The sequence below is a fragment of the Coloeus monedula genome (genome assembly GCF_965178545.1).
Source record: "Coloeus monedula genome assembly, chromosome: Z".
NCBI classification, from domain to species: domain Eukaryota; kingdom Metazoa; phylum Chordata; class Aves; order Passeriformes; family Corvidae; genus Coloeus; species Coloeus monedula.
This window is the reverse complement of record NC_138822.1, coordinates 60,945,696-60,964,553: the sequence shown is the minus strand read 5'-3', so window position 1 is coordinate 60,964,553 and position 18,858 is coordinate 60,945,696. Positions and strand designations below refer to the sequence as shown.

Genomic DNA, 18,858 nt, shown 5'->3' with positions numbered 1-18,858 from the left:
GTTTTCTTTATATCCCCCTGGCTTTTGTAAATGCATGACACAGTACACTATTCAGGACATTAAGGAAACTCCTTCTACCCATCATACCTTATCTTTTAATTCATGTTCTTCAAGTTAATTATTTCATTCACTTCCTTTTATTCAATGGGTTAGCCTCTCCAAAGAAGCAGTGTATCCTTTGTTTTACCAACTTAAATTACTCCTCTTTCCCAAGTGCTTAGATATACAGACACAGGCTCCATGCAAACAAGCTCTACCTCTCCACTTGCTGCAGTCCACAGGATTATGTGATAGAGCAGTCCCTATTGCAGTCATTCAGCTGGGGAAGCATGGACACAGCTGCTAAATCATAACACCATGAGTTCATACCACCCTGAACTCAGACTCTCTGGAGAAAGCATGAATACTGATGGTATTCTGCACTGCTACACTGTTACACATTACTTCCTCCCAGCAGCTGAGAGCTGGTAACTGCTATAAACTGGGGGAGGGAGGGAAAAGGGTATTACAAATAAACAGCACTTCAGTCTCAAACATACTGAACTCTCAGTTCCCAGCAGTTTGCTTGCTGAAAGTGAGGCACAAAGCTGGAGTGCAGTTGCTGAATGAAATGTAGCTGATAACTGCAACGGAGATATCCACTCATGCCACTCATGCTTGTTCTCAGATAGAGCACTTGCTACTTGATGCATGCTTGGCAATTAAAATCACGCCAGCCTTAAGAATTACTATACATTGACGTTTAGAACTGCCATAAAATACACACATCCTTCCTGCCCATTTTTTCCACAGAGCTCTCTGCACTAACTGTCAAGTCATGGGAGCTGCAATACCTGGAGGTGACCTACTGATAGAGCTGAGAGTTGTTACCGGGGCATTTCTCTCAAGTTCCATGTGTAGACTGGTCAAATTTTAGGCTTTTCTTCTCCTCCCACATTTCATTGCCTTGCTTCATTATACAAATGCTCATTAATGCTCTTTACTGCACATTATTAACATTTTTGAAACAAAGGATTGAGGCTTATTCCATGTGTGCTAACTGCAGACCATGTTGTTGACAAGCAGACCTCCAAATGCAGACCTAATCTTAGCAGCAGGACTCTGCTTTACAACACGCATAATAATCCCATGGACACCACGTGTAGCAAGTACTACAAGCAAAGGTGCAGTCTCAGGTTACAGTTACATTAGGGCTCTAGCTATGGGTCTGGTGATCAGAGATTGCACTGGTTCTCTCCTGTGGGCACTCTTAAGCTCTGGTTTTAGCACTACGTGAGTGCTACGTAGTAGGTGAGCACCACACTGACACAAGTTGCATGTAGCATTCAACAGCTATAAGACAGGAAAGCAGGGTACCCAGAGAGATGGGAGTGGACACACAAGCTATCTCTTCATTTGGAATGCTGCATCTATACTGAGGCATAAACACTGGAGCTTGGCTCTGACAGTATTTAGTCACAGATAACACCAGGTAGACCTTGGTACTACTGAGCTGACTAACTCTGTCAGTCCCAGGTAGTTTATAAACTCCAGTGCAGCTATGAACCTACCTATCTCCATGTTCACGCAAATAGGCATTTCTCTCTTTTCCTGGCCTCCAAAGAGCTGGCCAGACCACCGGGGAGCTGGTTGCGGACACCCTTCAATGACTGAAAAGTCTAAGTCACAAAAGCTAGCACTGGATTGGTGAGTCTATGGATTCATGGGAATTGTCACATCTGTGCAGTATCTCTGCACAGCATTCCATGCATCCCTTACAATCACTAGTCTCTTTTCATTATCTGAAGCATCTCCACCTCCTTTGTCCTGGATGACAGAGAGCTGACTATGTAGTCAGCCTGTTGTACTGGTCCTGCTAGCAAACAGTGCCTGGGAATGTTTACTTGCAAACCTAAAGAAGGTTATCACTCCTGAGACAAAATATGCAGGTAATACATACTCTCCTGGCTGTTGTTGAATCAAAATGACTATGACTACTGTGTTTATGCTGTATTTAAGAGTGATGCTATTTATTAACCCTGTTCCAAGAGCCTATGTCAGATCAAATGCATCTGTAACAAAACTTGGGTCCCAAATGGCAGTTATTGTAGGCAGGCATTATGATGCTTCATTCCCAGGGCAGCTACACATCAACAAAATGTGCCAAATATCTTCAGTCATCATACCACAGTCAGATAAAATGTTAAACTTGATGGGCCCAGCTGGTATTCATTGAGGAGTTATGAAAAAACTAAGACAAAATAGGTGAATTATTAACAGAAGTGTGTTATCTCTTGCCAAAATTATACCTGAATACTGGGAGCTAATGCTGTAATCTATAAAAGGTTCTGACATGTCGAGGGAAACATTGTTCCATAAGCTCAATATGTGTACTGAGCAGTTAGTGAAGAGTCTAAGAAGGGACACCGTGGAACTTCTTGACCTTTCTGATAAAAGTCACCAGTGTTTTTGTAATGAGAATTTTGGACTCAAAAACTTTGTGGAGTTCTTGGAAGAGGCCAAACACAAATGGAGATAAAGGTGATCCAGTCTACATGGATTTCCAAAAGATTTTTGGCAAAATTTCTGATCAAAGACTTTCAAATAAACTAGGCAGCTGTGGAATAAGAGGGAAGGTTGTTTAAGAATAACTGATTACAAGGAAAGAAACACATGGTAGCAGAGTAACAGTCTGTCTTCACTAAGCCAGTAACTCACCAGTGTGGTGCCAGACCTGTACTGTTCTGCACATTTATAAATGGTCTGAAGAAGATAGAGCACTGAGGAACAAAAGTTCGCTGGTAACATTCTAACTTGGCATACAGAACTATGGCTTGTAAAATGACTGTAACCAATCAGGAGAGAGATGTAGTTACAGGCAGCTGCACGAAAACATTGGCTCAATGCTAAGGAGCAGGAGAAAAAAATAAAGCAAACATTGAATATTAGGGGCTATTGGGGAAGCAACACTGAGCAAAACAGAAGTCATCACTGTACCATCCACAGCTCCAATACTATGTATTGTTTGGAGACTGTGCATGGAAATGGGAAGGTCTCAGAGAAAGGAAACAAGCTATTGCTGCGAGTGGCTGACCTGGAAGGAATTGGCTACACCACCTCAATATGTAAAGTACCTAAAAGGGAATATGATACTGGCCTACAAAACTTCAAGTGGATGGACAAGACAGTTAGGGACTCATTCATATTTTCTTCTCCTTTAGGAATGAGGGGCCACCCAATGAAGACTGTGGGTCATGATTCAAGGTGAATAAAGTGAGGTTGACAACATGACACTCAAATTAGGCCAGCCAAATTAGACTTAAGGAAATTCTCATGCTGAAAGTAGCAGGATGTTGAGACAGTAAGATGGGGGATGTGATACTTGGCTGTGCTGGTTTTACTCCTACCTGGGTATCTGCCTCTAACTCCTTTCTGTTGCTGTTACACATGTTCTTAGTCACAGATAGTCCTTCTTGGCAGCAGCTTTCCTCACAGCTGGCAAGGAGCTTAGCTCCCCCAGCCTTTGTCTCTTTTGTTTCCTGAGCTTCAGAGCACGTTTCAACTATGCTCCATAGTGCAGCACTCAAGTGGTGCTGGCCACATCTTCAGTGCATCTGGTATGACAGCCAGGTGCCTTGTGCAGCAGTCCTGCTGTTTTCTTGACATGTCTCTTGATGCCCTGCTGTCTTGTTGACCTCCAGAGGCACAGGTGAGATTACTCTGGCAGAGCTGGATCAACCCTGAGCCTGAGTGAGCAGAGCCATTCCTGTGGTCATAGGTGGAAGCTTGCTCCCTGCTGCTTGGGAGGTTAGGCAGAAACTTTGCAGCTACTGTGCTTCAACTTGCTTTGCAGTTGCACAGCAGACGCCTGTTGGTGGTGAGACAATCTGAGCCTCTCCCTTGTGCTGAACCAAGAGCTCATCCAGCAAAACAAGCAAATGCTGTTCCAAGTCAAAAGTAAACTTTCCCCCATCCTCCTGGTTTAACTTTAACCCAGAACTGATCCAATCCACCCCAAGGTCACACTTGCTTGTGACAGTATGAGGAAACAGCGTGATCACGCAATTAAGTTAGGGGAAAGACTCATCTACTTCTCAGCTGCAGCATAAGCTTGAGCTGCTTGTGAAAGCTTGACATCTTGCACATAAAATACACTGATTTTCAACTGCTCGATGCTTTCCTGAATGTTGCACTGATTATTTTTTTCACATCTAAACTTTTAATCAGCAATAGGTAGGGAGAGTTTTTTGTTTCCCTTAGTGCTTGAATTGCAGAGCTGGCACTGACCAGGAATATATTTATTATAAACTGAAGACAATCAGCTTTACACCAGCCGACGCAGCCCCCTCCTCTCCACCTCCCAAAAAAAGGGTTTAAGTAACCGGCTCCACACTACTAGGCTACATATTCTTATCTCATTACTACATGGCTGCACAGGCAAGCAATTGTCAGTTCAAGGAACTGATTCAAATTGACTGAACAACTAGCCTAGTCTACCTGCTCTGTGAATTGGAGCAAACTAATTGATGCTAAATTCAGGATAAGGATTTGCAATGCAGCTTCACAGGCAGAAACCTTTATTTAAATGACTGTGGGCTCCTTGAATGTTATTCTCCAAAATCTGTCACACATCGTACAGCCTAATTTTAAAAGAAATCATTCTATTTATTAAAATTTCTTTCTCAAAAACCTTTCCACATACTGCGGTATCATCTAATTCTTACTCATGTCATTGGCAGACCTCCACTGTTGCTGCAGGTAAGAAAGATCCTTCACTGCAGCCTGCTTTGCCTGCAGATGAAAGCTAGAGGGGAGAAATGGTCAAGAGGATCAGCATTTTCCTTCACATGAGCTGCAACAGAGTTGTCTGATTGTTTGACAGGAATGACAGGAAAGAAACAACAAAGAGAGTATAGATATACAAACTGTGCTTGGTGCACTTCTTATTAAATAATGTCCCCCAAAAGACCAGCTATATTAAGCATGTCATGTTTTAGACATTTAACCGTCATCTGTGAATCATGAGCAATATCTTTGTGGTATTATACAGACACACCAGCAATTTATCATCTTTACCACACACAACCTATAACCCTTGGACTCCTGACAGAGCCCAGGTAGGTCTGTAAGTACATGAACTGGATGCCCTCTCTTCATATTACTCACTACTGTGTATGGACCAAGAAGCATACTGGGCTGCTTAGCAAGATAAAGGACACACAAACTAAGGGAGGAGTTCAGACAGCCTTTTGTGAAGATAGTGTAACTCTCCTCACCCCAAATAGTTCCAGTGAACCATGGCATCTTATGTACAGCTGTTTTCCAGTAAGGATGCTAACACCTTCAGTTCAGTAATCAATATGCAATTATTTCCCTGCATTTTTCAGGAAACAGGATGAGAGAACTTTATGTCCAAGAAGCATTTGTATTCCATGCCATCTACAGCTGTATACTCTGCTCCTTAATGAGACATATGTTAATAAACACTGCTAATTTAGCTTGGTCCTCTGAAATATTATCACAAAACATCCTACTTTCATTGCTCTCTAAAGAAACATGTCATTAGGTAAATTTTACTTTATCCATTTAGACATACAGCTACAGTTGTCACGCTTATAATTAACTGTTAGGAATAATATCTTTTGTACATGAAGCTAGGCAAGCTGAACTAGTCAAGTTGAATTACTTTTGAAGTGCATGTAAAAGAATAAAAGAAAGCACCCAACTCAAATGTGTTATTAAAAAAAAAATCTTATTTAGATGTCTTAAAAAATACAAGGCATATTATATAAAATCAAATAGCTATCCATCGAAACTTTGTTGTATATCCCCATATAAGATCATGTACTGGCAAGTGTTAGGTAACAGTGGATAATCTCAACTAACATTTTATCCCAGTGCTAGCTGATAACAAGATCAGCTTGTCAACTCAAATAGGATAACATTATATGCTTTTGTCATGTTAGTATTTACAGCACAGTAACTTGGAAAACAATACATAAGTCATACTATACTGAAGATAGTAAGCAGTCTAATCCAAGACGGTGAAATGGATTCTCTTCTTCTCTCTATAGCTTCAAATGATGTTCAGTGTAAGCAGGTACACAGAGCAAGGTCCTACACACAATCTGTTCAGATGCTTAATACATTACAGTTACAGTTAAATAGAACAGATTTATCTGTTAATTAAATATACTAACAACACCAGACAATATTCCAGAGACAATATTCCAGAGAGTTGCTTTTTAGCAACTTTCACATTCAACAAGAATGTCTTCAGCCACAACTCACTTTTAGGTCAGCAACATTTTTGCACAGCATCTGAAATGTCTTTATTTTCCCCCCAGTCTAGTAGGAATATTTATCTGCTTATGATTTCTGCACAAAATAAGCAGCTGTCAGTTCCAAATTCCAGGCTTTAATGTAATTAAAATGCAGAGATGTTCCTTCAGACTCTCTTGTACAAAGTAAGTCTATTGTCACTCACATAGTTTCATCAGTAATAATAAAAGTTCACTTTTCTAAGATTAAACTCAGTAGGTTGATTTAGTGGTCCTACTTGAGTTTGAAGAATAAGAATTTGATTTCTTGGGGTATCTGCTTGATGAGAGAGACACTTGCATCCTCCGTGTAGTTCGCACACTTCGGCAAAGAAGAGCATATTTCAGGTTGTCTCTGAAGTCTTTTGAAATATAATAATAGATGAATGGATCAATACAACTATTCAAAGTGGAAAGACAGAGCGCTGTTATGTACCACACATACAGATGACTCTGGCTGTAGGCTTTGAGGAGCAAATAGTGCACAATAATCAGCACATTACTAGGTGTAAAACAGATGAGATACATGGACAGGACAACAACAATGAGTTTGATTGCTCTTTTTCTTTTCTTCCCAGTGCTTACATCTACGATGGAAGCACTCAGGGTCTTAATCATTAGTATGTATGCGACAGCAGTGATGATAGCTGGGATTAAAAATAGTCCAATTGCAAGTGAGAGGAAATAATTGAACATATCATGAGCCAAAACATTTTCAGGCAACACATCATGGCAGGTTGTGATGTTAAGATTTGAAATATATGTTGTCTGATTAACAAGATACAATGGAATGGTGCCCAACAAAATCAGTATCCAGATAGCAATGGAGATGCCCAAAGCAATTTCTGATTTCTTTTTGGAATGCACTATGGGGTTCACTACAACCCAATACCGTTGTACACTGAGACATGTCATAAAGAGGATGGAACAGTACATATTTCCATAGAAAAATCCAACAAGTACTTTGCAGAGACCTTCACCAAATAGCCAGTTATTACCATTTAGATGGTATGAAATCTTCAGTGGGAACCAGACAACAAAAAGAAGATCTGCCAATGCCAAGTTAACCATATAAATCACAGCCGGATGTTTCTTCTTTGTTCGGAAAAAAAAGACCCAGAGGGCCATGGCATTACTTGGCAAACCAATTATAAACACAAAGATATAAACCATGGGAAGGAAAACCGTAGTCAGCTTTCCTGTGAGGACTTCTGCTGCAAATTCATCCACCTTGTATAACTCTTCAGAATTATTTGTATTTGGAACTTTCTGGCCAATGAAACTTCTTCCTCCTTGTTTGCGGGATCTATTATTCTCTAAAATTAAAAAAAAAAAAACAACAAAAAAAAGTTGTTGGTGTTGTTGAAGTACAGACTTTTTGCCCATTTAAAAAATAAATTAGATACATCAATTTACTCTGAACATTTGCGAACAGCCTTATCAACAGAAAAATTAAGACTGATGTTCAAACACTTGACAATTTATCTTTTATTTGTTTTAAATCTATTATCCAAAAGACAATATTTATCCCTATTCAAGGATTCTACCAGCAACCAAAACACTTTTCCATGTCATCAGTGATAATAAAAATGCCTTGTTAAAATGGGCTGACAGGCTCTCCTACCACCTGAACAGTTACAGTAGAAACTGCTTCAAGTATCCCAGGGCACCATTAGCTTTTCACACAGCAGTGCCAGATTACCTGAGTGCTGGGACTTACAGAACTTCACAGCAGGCTAATGTAACTGCAGTAGAAGCTTTGCCAGTTTAGATGGCTCAGAATCAGGTATGCAGTATAAAGAGCAGATATTACCTTCAGACGAGCTAAAACTGAAAGTCAGAATGCCATGTCCAAGGCCATGCAGAAGTGATCCCTAGGGCATGACACATTACAGTGTATCTGAACAGAAACTTGAACATACTAGCTCTGTGCACAAAGATGCAATAGGGTCCATTGTCTGGAATCTCCTTCAGGAGAGACGCTCTCTGTGGTTTCTACGCAAAGTGTTGGTTGGTAGAGCTGACAGCTAAGGCTGCCTCATACACAATCAGCTGCCACAACAAGCTTTGCTCTGCCTCTTCAAATGCTATGGGAGCTTACAAATCAAATGGGAGAGCCAGGCGCTCCTGACTGCTGAGTCCTGTAGGACAGACTTCAGCCCAGTTTGGAACCCCTGCATGCACAACACAGTCCTCCTCTGCTGACAGGCTAAACTGCACAGGCAGACAATGTCCTTGAATGTACACCATTCCAGTCACCTACAAAAGTACACCTACAAAAAGTCAGTCACCTACAGACATCCAAGTCCATACAGCTGAACTGTACGGACATGTAAGTTGACTGGTTTTGGGAGAATTATTTCTAAACTCAGTTTCTACCAATATTTGTGGATTTGTTTAGCCACCCCCCCCCCTCAGCTGGAATATAAAAAAGAATCTTTTAGAGTACCTGAACAGTGAACAGCCATGAACAGTGTTGAAGCATGACCTGTTTGTTAATAAATAATTGATACAGTTCCAGAACAAAAAAATGCATACACCTTACATTTTAAAGAATTCTTACACAAGAAATACGTAAATACACAAGTATGAGTGTTTTCCCAGTATAGATTCCCCAAAGTAGCCCACTTCAGATAGCTGTTCCTTTCAAATTATAACTGCAAAAGTCTGATGTACAACATTAGACTCCTGTCTAGACTCTGCAACCTTCTGAAGATGTATACAGAAATACATATATATTAATGCTTTTTAGAGTTTTGAATTAAGGTAGCCTAGATCCACTTCAGCACTTAAAAATCTCCAGGCCCAGGCCCCCTTCACTGGAAAACTGAGGTGTAAGAAAACTTTTTGCCAGTACAACAACATGGACAAATCTTTGGAGTAGACTGCAAACAGTAGACTGAAGACAGAAGCTTAAATTATCCTAACAAAACAACCATTCTAAAGAAAATTAATTCAAATGCCAAATAGTCATTTTGGTCTATATGTGGTGTAATTACAACAAGGCAGAATTATACAAATTCTCCTTTCAGATATTCAAGCCCCATGATTACATCAGCAATACTGTTAAGGACTGCAAAGTTTAATTATAATGCAGCAATCCTGGTTCCCTAACCTGAGCTGTGAATAGGAGAAGCCATAAAACCAGCCTGAAGGACATAGCTTATAGATACCAGATACTGAAGCGATAATTAGGTAAGCAATGCTGATTTTCTCAGGCTACAGCTTAGCTGAGAACGTTTCTGGAGATGCTTGGAAGCAGACCCTATATTCTAAGTTGGTAGGAGTCCTAAGGATACAGTAAGAAAATGTACCCTACAGTGCTATGTTAAGCACCTGTCCATCAGAAAGTAGTTGATATTATCAAATTGCAGTCATACTGTTTTTATTCCATTCCAAAGACTTAAATTATAGAGAACTAGAAGAGCAAATACTACCACTTTGTTCTTACTAATGTTTTGTGATCACATATAAAACAATGCTTTGTAATTGAAGTTCAGAGGGTAGGTAGAAAAAACAAAAACCTCACCAAAAAGTCCTAAACTGTTAGTGTGTGACACTACAGCAAGAGGTACACTAAAGTGAATGGACAGATACCTGAATCACAGACAAGACTTCGTATTGCAAGAGTGGCAGAACAGAGACAAAGGTTTGTTGTATTCTACTTTCTAAAACACAGTGATTGCAGAGACCAAGTCTTGTTTTTATGTAACTTTAATTCGAGCCTCAAAAGTTCTGACTACAGATACTGGGCAGCTTTTTTCAGTCCAACTAGCACCCTATAAATAAATATAGGGAGACAGTGTCCTGTTTCCCTGCAGTTAACACTCCCTCACCGAGTAACCAATCCTTTGTTAGGTATGTGCATTTTCTACATCCTTTTCTTATTCTTCCACCACTTCCCGTTTTCCATAACAATCGAGCTCTTTTCCAAGACGAGTTTCACTCTGCTTGACTCACATACAGAGAATGCGGTTGACTTGCTAATCTGCCCACGGGAAAAGCGTATTCTCCGCCCACAAAGGACTGTTTCAATACCTTTGCCATTTGTCCAGAAGATATAACCCACTACATAACAAACACAGGATTATGCCTACCCTGCAGGCACAAAAGCGACAGCACCACGGAGTATCCAAAAATTAACTAGTTTACTCATGGTAGTAATACCCCCACAGGGCTAAATTTAAGATTATCCTGGTTTTTGGATCTGCAGATCCAAAATCCAGATTCGACACAATGCCATAATGGCATCAGCCTGTCTGAAATCTGTCACAATAAGCCTCTGGCTTAGTGAATCTCCTGTGGTTGGGATGGGATCACATTTTCAGCTCAGTTCAGCTCCCTACTCCAGGATATCAAGCACCCCGCTAAAACTTTTGTGCACATTACTTTTCCCTCTCTCCCTCGTCCCCGAGAATTCCAAATTCCTCACTTCGTCCAGGTCAGACAGTTAGGCTATTAAGTGGCAGTATAATTTCAGGAACTCTGCTCTGAATAACACAATTTGCAGGTACCTATATCTATCCCTTGAGAAAATATGACGTATACTTGGCTTCAATACGTATATCCTATGGCTGGCTTCAATATTTACACAATCTTTACGCATATGATTTTATTAGGTAAATAAGCCCAGGATAAAATATAGAAGGACACAGCGCAAAGGTATGCAGATATGGCAGTGGGGTTTATTATAAAATGTGGCCAAAAATTAACATCATGCAGTGAAATATTCTGCTTATTTCTTAGATTTCACTGCTTAGATTCTTTTTCCTCAAACAGCACTTAAATTCAACAAGCAATAATATAGAATAACAATTTTAAAAGAATCCTAGCTTTTTAGAGCACAGAAAAAAAAAAAAAAAACAAGAACATGGTCTTTAAAGTTTTTTCATGTTTATCATAAGGGGGCGGGGAGGGGACTACAAGAAGGTTGGAGAAGGGCTTTTTACAAGGCCACTAAGTGACAGGACTAGAGAGAATGGTTTTGAATGAAAAGAGAGCAGATTTAGATTAGAGAGTAGGAAGAAACTCTTCATGTGAGAGTGGTAAGGCACAGGAACAGGTTGCCCAGAGAAGCAGTGGATGCCCCATCCCTGGCAGTGCTCAAGGCCAGGCTAGACGGGTCTCTGAGCAATCTGGTCTAGCGGAAGTTATCCCTGCCCGTGGCAGAGGGTGTTGGAACTAGATGGGCTTCACGGTCCCTTCCAAGCCACACCATTCCACGGTTCTCTACAAGGCGGGTGAAGCCAAAAAGCCCCGCGCGCCTCACAAGCCCTGAGGGAGCTGCTCGCCCCGCCCGGCTGCTCGCCCGTGGAGCGCTTTCCCTCCCCGCCGGGGATCCCTGCCAGCGGATCCCGGCAGCCACTCTGCCACCCGCACGAGTTATCCGACCCGTTCGACTCCGCGGAACCCCGCCCCGTCCGCTCCGGGCTCCCCGCATCGGAGCCAGGCCAGACACCTGCCCCCCCGAGGGCCCCGTCGCGCCCCTGCCCGCGGCTGAGGAGCGGACGAGCCCGCCGGAGGTGCCGCGCTGGCCGCCCCGCTGACCCCAGCCGAGCTGCCCGCTCACGCCGCTCCGCTCACCTCCACCGGCGGCAGCTCCCAGCAGCGCACAGAACAGCAGCAACAGCAGCAGGCACAACCCGCGACGCACAGCCATCCTCTCACCGCGCTCCAGCCGCCACCACTCCGCCCGCACTCTCGACCAGTTTCACCTGATACCTGAGCGGGGCGGGGCGGAGGGCGCGGCCGGGCCCAGCACCAGCCCCGTGGCGGGCGGGCCCTGGCCGGGCCCCTCCCTCACGGAACAGGGTGGTGGCAGTGTCCCCGGAATGGCTGGGGTTGGGCGGCACGGGGTTCGTTCTGCTCGGCGCAAAATGGCAGGTCCTCCGCAGACCCCCGCGGGCTGCTGGTCGGCCTCAGGCCGCGCCTGGCGACCGCTCGGCCGGTGAGGGGAGGAGCGGCTCCCGGGGGTCCCGGCTCTTACCCCGCTGGCGCTGCGCCCACGGCCGCCTGTCCCCGAGCCCTGCCCGCGGCTGCTGCGCTGTTAACGGCTCCTGGCTGCCCAGTACAGCCGAGCTGCGCGGCTGGAGCGGCCACCGCTGCAGTAGCCACGGTCCGTGCCGAGCTGCTGCTGCAGCCGAGCAAAATTGTTCTGGATCACACCGGCAGGGCCCAGGAGCGTTTAGTGGGGTCTGTTACATCAGCTGCCTTGTAACATACTGCGTTGTGCGTTCCAGGTTTCTTACTCTTCTGGGTCAGAATCGTGGAATCTTAGAACAGGTCAGGTCGGGAGAGGCCACAGAAAGTCATCTGGTCCAATCTGCCTGCCCAAGCAGGGTCCTCTGGATTGCATTAGTCAGGATTTTTGTCCTGTCTCGTGCTTTTGAATACCTCTGGAGAAGAAGATTTCACACCTTCTCTGGTCAATCTGTTCAGTGCTCTGTCACCCACACAGAAGAGAAGTTCTTGCTCATGTTCAGGTGGAACTTCCTGTGCATCAGTTTCTCCCTGTTACCCTATTGCTTGGTGCGACTGAGAGGAGCCTGGTCCCTCTTCTTGACATCCTCCCTTCAGATACTTAAAGACATTGATGGGGTCCAGTCTGTCAAGGTCCTGAAGAGCTGCACAGCACTCCAGGTATTGGCCACACTTCCCAGCTTTATGTTGTCAGCAAACTTTCTGAGGAGGCATCTGGCCCGTCATCCAAGTCATGGATGAACAGGTCAAACAGCACTGGGCCCAGATAGGTCATATATGGGTTGCATTTCTCATATGACAGATGGGCAGGAAAATGTGTAATTGCTGCTTAACCCAGATGCATTTATGGTACTGTACTGGCATGACCAAGTAAGAAAGGGTCAGTAAGGGACGTTTTCACTTGGCAGCCTCACTTAAGCTTAGACTACACCAACTTCCCTTTGGTTTTGCAAATAGGGATTTCAAGAAAAAAATTATGCAGAACACAATGTTATAAGTGTTTTCTATTTATGCACACAAATACAAATGTAGAAGGATTTCAGTATCATCAAATCAAGCACACTGCTTACCAGATTCCAAAATAAAACCACGTTTTCAACCTTGGTTCACACCTCCAGACAGTAATGCTCTCTCTGCCTTAGTCTGCAAAAAGCTCAGTGTTCAAATAGTGATAGAATTGCTTTTTTTCTTTTCCTTTTTTTGAATGAGCATGATATGAATATACTGTTTTACATTTTTCTGAAAGAGAAAAATTGCCTCTTTTTTTTTTTTTTTTTTTTTTGAGGACTTTCTGCGATGGTCATGAAATACAGATAGGAGTAGATGTCTGGGAGTACAGAGAGATGATAAATGCACTAGAAGTTTCGGGCATCTGAGTTGACATCAAGGGCCTCTTGTTTTTGCGTCTTTTTTATAGTTACTGCATACTTAAAGCACAGTTCCTGTTTGTCATCCACACAAGTCAGTTTACAGATTTGTCATCTAAGTCGCAGCCTTCTTGCTAAACACTAGGAAAGTCATAGCCCATCCCTCCAGACTCCCTCCCTCTCTGTCTCACTTTCAGTGCTGTTTTATTTACTTTACCATTATAAACTGCTTCATAGGTATTTAATATCCTGCTTTTAATCACTTTGTCCAGTGATCTGTAGTCTTTTCATTTGGTTTTTTATTTAACCTCCCTTTGCTAGTCTCCAGAGTTTTTCCTCTCAGATCTCTATTATTAAGGAGTTGTCAGTCTTTCTCTCATCCAATTCTGCTGTAGCCGGTGCTCTCCTGCCAGTGCCCAGTCATAGTTTTCCTTCTTGGTTCTCTCTTGATTTATTCCATCCAGTCCATCTTTTTGTCCCCTTTACATTCAAAGCAGACAACTCCTTCTCTCTTTTGCCTGGATCCAGCAACAGTGGAAGGGATTGAGAACACATGGGAAAAGTATTCATTACTGTTGCTAAGCAAAATCGGCTCCAGGCTGTCCCATGACAGACCAGAGCTGCAACTGGAGAATCTGTGCTGCTGTGTGTAGAGGCACGTGTCACTGCAAGTGCCTCTTCTGGAAATGCAGCTCTGGACTTTGCTCCAGGTGAGTGTAAGGAAACTATGCCAACATAGATTTGTAATTTGTCTAGTTTCTCATAGAAGTGTCAGAAACATGTAAGTGATGTGAAGATAATCTCCCTTAAAAATCTTACATTAATATAAAATCATTGGATTTCCAATTAAAAATGGAGTTTGTAAGAGGGAATGCCAGGTGATTTTAACATTAGAGAACTCTATCAACCTATCTTATAAGAGAGACCTTATTGCTCCCTTATGTAGAGCGGGCTTTTAAGAAATGTGGGGAGAAACATTTTACCTGTAGTGATAGGACAAGGGCTAATGTTTTTAGATAAAAAGAAGGTTTAGATAAGAGATAAGGAAAGAGATTCTTTACTGTGAAAGTGGTGGGATGGCAGAATAGGTTTCCAAGAGACAGATGTGGATGGGACATTTCTGGAAGAGTTCAAGGCAAGGTTGAATGGGGCTTTGAGCAACCTGGTCTTATAAATGTGTCCCTGCCCATGGAATGGAATTGTACTAGATGATTATTAAAGGTCTCTTCCAACACAAATTACTCTATGATTGTATAGCAAACCAATGGTCTTTGGCACTTGAAAGCAGTTCCTGGTGCTTCATCTGTGCAGTGCCAGACAGGCTTTTGTTCTGATTTTGTTCTATTTAATTTATTGCGATATTATTTATTACACTTTCAGAAGGGATAGCATTTGTTAGGAAGATTCCCCGCTTCTAATCTATAAATTAGTTCTTCCTTATGACTTAAGATATGTTTAATAGAAGGTAGAAATGGTCTTACCCCTGTTCAAATCACTAGGACTTCTCAGAAGTGCAGCATCAAAACTTGCTGATTTTAGATGCTTTTATTGAAGACATCTGATTTGTCCAACTTATTTGCAGTTTGAGCTTGTCATTTGTCAAACAATTTGGAAAGAAAATTAGCAATTTTTACATGAACACAAAGCAACTGTGTTCTTGTTCACACTTGTTTTTCATTGGATAATAATTGAGATAAATACAACTGCCACAGGAAGAGTAAGTACGTGACTGTAGAGGCTTATGAAACCTTGATTCTCAGTTACAAATTGATAATTTCTTGGGTTTTCTGCTATACATTTTTTTTTCCATTACAAATATATATATATATATGTCAGTGTACATATATATGTAATACATACATATGCATATATATAAAAAATATATATATACACTCCTATGTTATAATGAGTAGGGAAGAATTGTCTTTAATACAGTAGCTTGAAGGGAGCTTTGACCTTGCACATCATGGCTTATCAAAGCATACCCAAAACTGACGACAGGTAAGTAAACAACAGCTCATAATTCCCTGCTTTATCAATGTTTGTTTGGAGCGTGTTGTCATGAGAGTCTCGTGCACCTTGAGACAAAGGCCATCACTGGAAGTGTACCCTCCCTTGCACTTTGAGTAGCTGGTGAGTGTGGTTTTAATGCAGTTTAGCACAGGGGCTCCAAAGGGGACCTTCTGGCATATACTCCTTGGGTCTTGAGTCATTTTAAGAGCATGGTGGTGTCATGTAATCATGAAGATGTGTGACTGTCAAAGATACTTGTTACCCCTTTACTAATTAAGAAATGAATGTGGATTCATTGCAAGGCGCTTGTTAGTACTTGTGAAGTTAGTGCTAGAATAAATGGGTGGGAACATTTTTATTATGTAGAGTTTGTTTTGTGTACTTTTTTTCTCCATGGGAGTTTCTGAATTCAGATGGCAAATATGTTTCTAGTGTGCAGCTTATTTTAATTATACGGCATGTCTGTTGGGAGAGAAGGCAAGGGATGGTTGGTTGTGCCATATGTCTGACACAAATATATGTTTTTTCTTTTTTTAAAGGAGAAAGAAGAACTTGGTTTTGGAAAGGAGAAGAAATAAAAATACCCTAACTTTAAAAATGAATATGTCTTGCAGGGATGGCACAACACTTAAAATATGCTTCAAAGAATGCTGCTAGTGCAAGTATTCTGGGAAGGAGGGTGAAGTTTGGGTCAAATGAAACAATGTGAAGAATTTAATTTAAAAACTAATTTAATTTTTGATTCAGAAGAGCTGATGCATTATCTCTCAGTGCTTTAGCCTGCCCTCAGGCTAGCCACCTGTCTTCTTGGAAACTAGGGGAGTAGCAGGGTACTAAGTTACAGCAAGGCTCTGCTTTAGTAGTGCAAGATCAGGACTGGATATAATAAGCATTTTCAATGACTCATTTCAATGTGATGAAGCCCTTTATAGTTCCTCCTTCTGTATCTTGTTTGTAAAATCCTCTGTGCCATCTTAAGTGGTCTCTCTTGCTTATTTTCCTGAGCCTTCAAACAGGTCTCTCTATTCCCTGTTCAGTTGGTTGGCCTTGCTGGCAGACTTATTAGGTATTACATAAGGGTTGTCACTAAGGTCTTTGCTCTATGTGTGTCCAGCAAGGAGCTGAGGAAACAAGAGAGACTATGGGCAGCAGCTGGTTTTTTTTCTGTTTCTCTGGTAGCAAGGATCCACTTTATTTCACTCTGTATTTAGGAAATCTGTTCCATTCCCTCCCTTACCCATCTATCCCAAGATTCTTGCAGATTTTTAAAATTCTGGCCGTGGAAAATACATTTTTTATAAGCCTATTGTGCTGATGTGTTATTAAGTTGTTACTCCGTGAGATGCCAGTGTGAGTGGCACAGTAATTTATGGCGTTTTGGGGTCACTGTGCTGGCAAAACATATAGGTATTATTGGTTGTTTTAGGTGGTCTCTTAATGGTTATTGGGTATCATCCTAATTTTCCTGACCTTCTGCCAGCAGTGTCCTGTGTTTTTTTCTGTGTTTGGCTTTTAACTCTTTGTGTATTTTCACTTTTCTGAAAAGCAAGATCCAGGGGTGGGGCTGGAGACATGATGAAGAAATGTGGTTAAAGGTCTAGGTTAAAATGTTACGTATTCCCAATGCCTGAGGAGTAGAAACATAGATGGCCCAAACCAGGCTTCATGCTGGCATAGAAATATAGCGGTGACTCCTGTTCACCATGACCTTGCAGTGATAGAGGACTTGTGAATTTAACAAAACAGTTTGGTCTAAGTAGAACATTAAGCAGTGCTTCTGTACTTGTGTTGCCAGTTGTTTAACCTGTGGTACATCTGTCTTCAAGTGTGCCTGCAGCTACGTGAAAAAAACATGTTAATGTATTAAAATCAAGCAATTGAAAGTTAGGAGATGCTCCAGTTTGGGCTTTTGTTCAGTCTTAATTCAGCATTCCTGTGTGTATGCATTTTGAAATGGATTTAGTTATGACGTCATATTCAGTCTTTCTATGGTGCTCTCAATGGAGTGTGCTCGTGAAAACACAGATGATCTTGTACTTGCACCTCTACTTACATGTATAGATATATTTGAAATACCACTATTTAGCTAGTACTGACTTCTTATTCTGCTGCTGCTGAAAACTGGGGAAGAACTCCGTCTGCATGGATAGAATGCAGAGAAAGGGATGCGCAGATTGCTCACAACTCATCAGCACAGCCACTAGTTTAGACTGAGTTTGTAAAATTGTCTTGAAGGGATTTGAAATTTGTTTTCAGCATGGGTTTATTACAATACATGTGTAGTTTGTACCTCTACACTGGAAGGAATATAGCGCGGAGTGTATAAAATAACAATTCCTCTTCTGGTAATCTGAATCATTACATAGTGAATCACAAGCATACTGTGTGCCCACAGTGTTGTCTTGCATCAACGAAGGTTACTGTCTGTAACATACTTCTATGTAATTTGTTTACTGCTCCATTGAGCACCAATGTATTATTTGTTGGATATTCTTTACTCCATCCAAATCTTCCTGAAAGAAAACCAACAAAGTCCAGAGAATACATAAACAACTGGAACAACCTGAAGAATGTTTGTATTCTAAAGACTTTTTTAGTCTAAAGAAGATTGTGGAGAGGCCTGATGACATACTTAAAGTATGTTCAAGGCTGTGGCATGTTTTCCATGTTCACTGAATAGGTTGAAGTGCTGGCAAAGCTAGATATTGAGAAAAATGTTTTAACAATCAGCACCAGTTTTATTGAGCACTTATTTTCCAGAGAATCTGTAGGACCTCCATCACTGTCACTTTTAAAGTTTAGACAAACAGGAATGATGTAGGTATGTCTAGTTCATCCTGGCAAGGGAATCAAGTGATGCCTTGAGCACAGAAGTAATACCTCCGGCACAGCTGTTAGTGATTCTACAATGTTTCTAGCAGAATAAAATCCCAGTCCTTTATTGCACTGACCTCAGTGGTCTTACTTTTGTTTGGAATCTGAATACAATAAGATTTGATATAGTGTTCTACTTTGTGAGTCACCTTCAGTGGTTTCACAGTGGTGTACCTCTGTTCAGAAAAAAAAAAAAAGCTACTAAAATGCTATCTAGACCCTAGACCCTGTCTAATCTGATTCTGCCTAGGAAGACTTCAGATCCTTAGGTCATGCTCAACATTACTGAGCAATCATGAGTCAGGCAACAAGAAGGAAACTTGCTG

At 41.7% G+C, this 18,858-nt stretch overlaps 1 protein-coding gene across 1 annotated transcript; it reads right to left on the bottom strand.

Annotated features, from left to right (window-relative positions):
* Window positions 1-6,512: 6,512 nt before the first annotated feature.
* On the bottom strand, window positions 6,513-11,958 carry F2RL1 (F2R like trypsin receptor 1; the record flags this gene model as incomplete). The annotated part of the gene is made up of 2 exons (XM_082301109.1): window positions 6,513-7,615; window positions 11,883-11,958. 2 exons carry the CDS (start codon window positions 11,956-11,958, stop codon window positions 6,513-6,515), a joined length of 1,179 nt encoding a protein of 392 aa, XP_082157235.1.
* Between the last annotated feature and the right edge of the window lie 6,900 nt (window positions 11,959-18,858).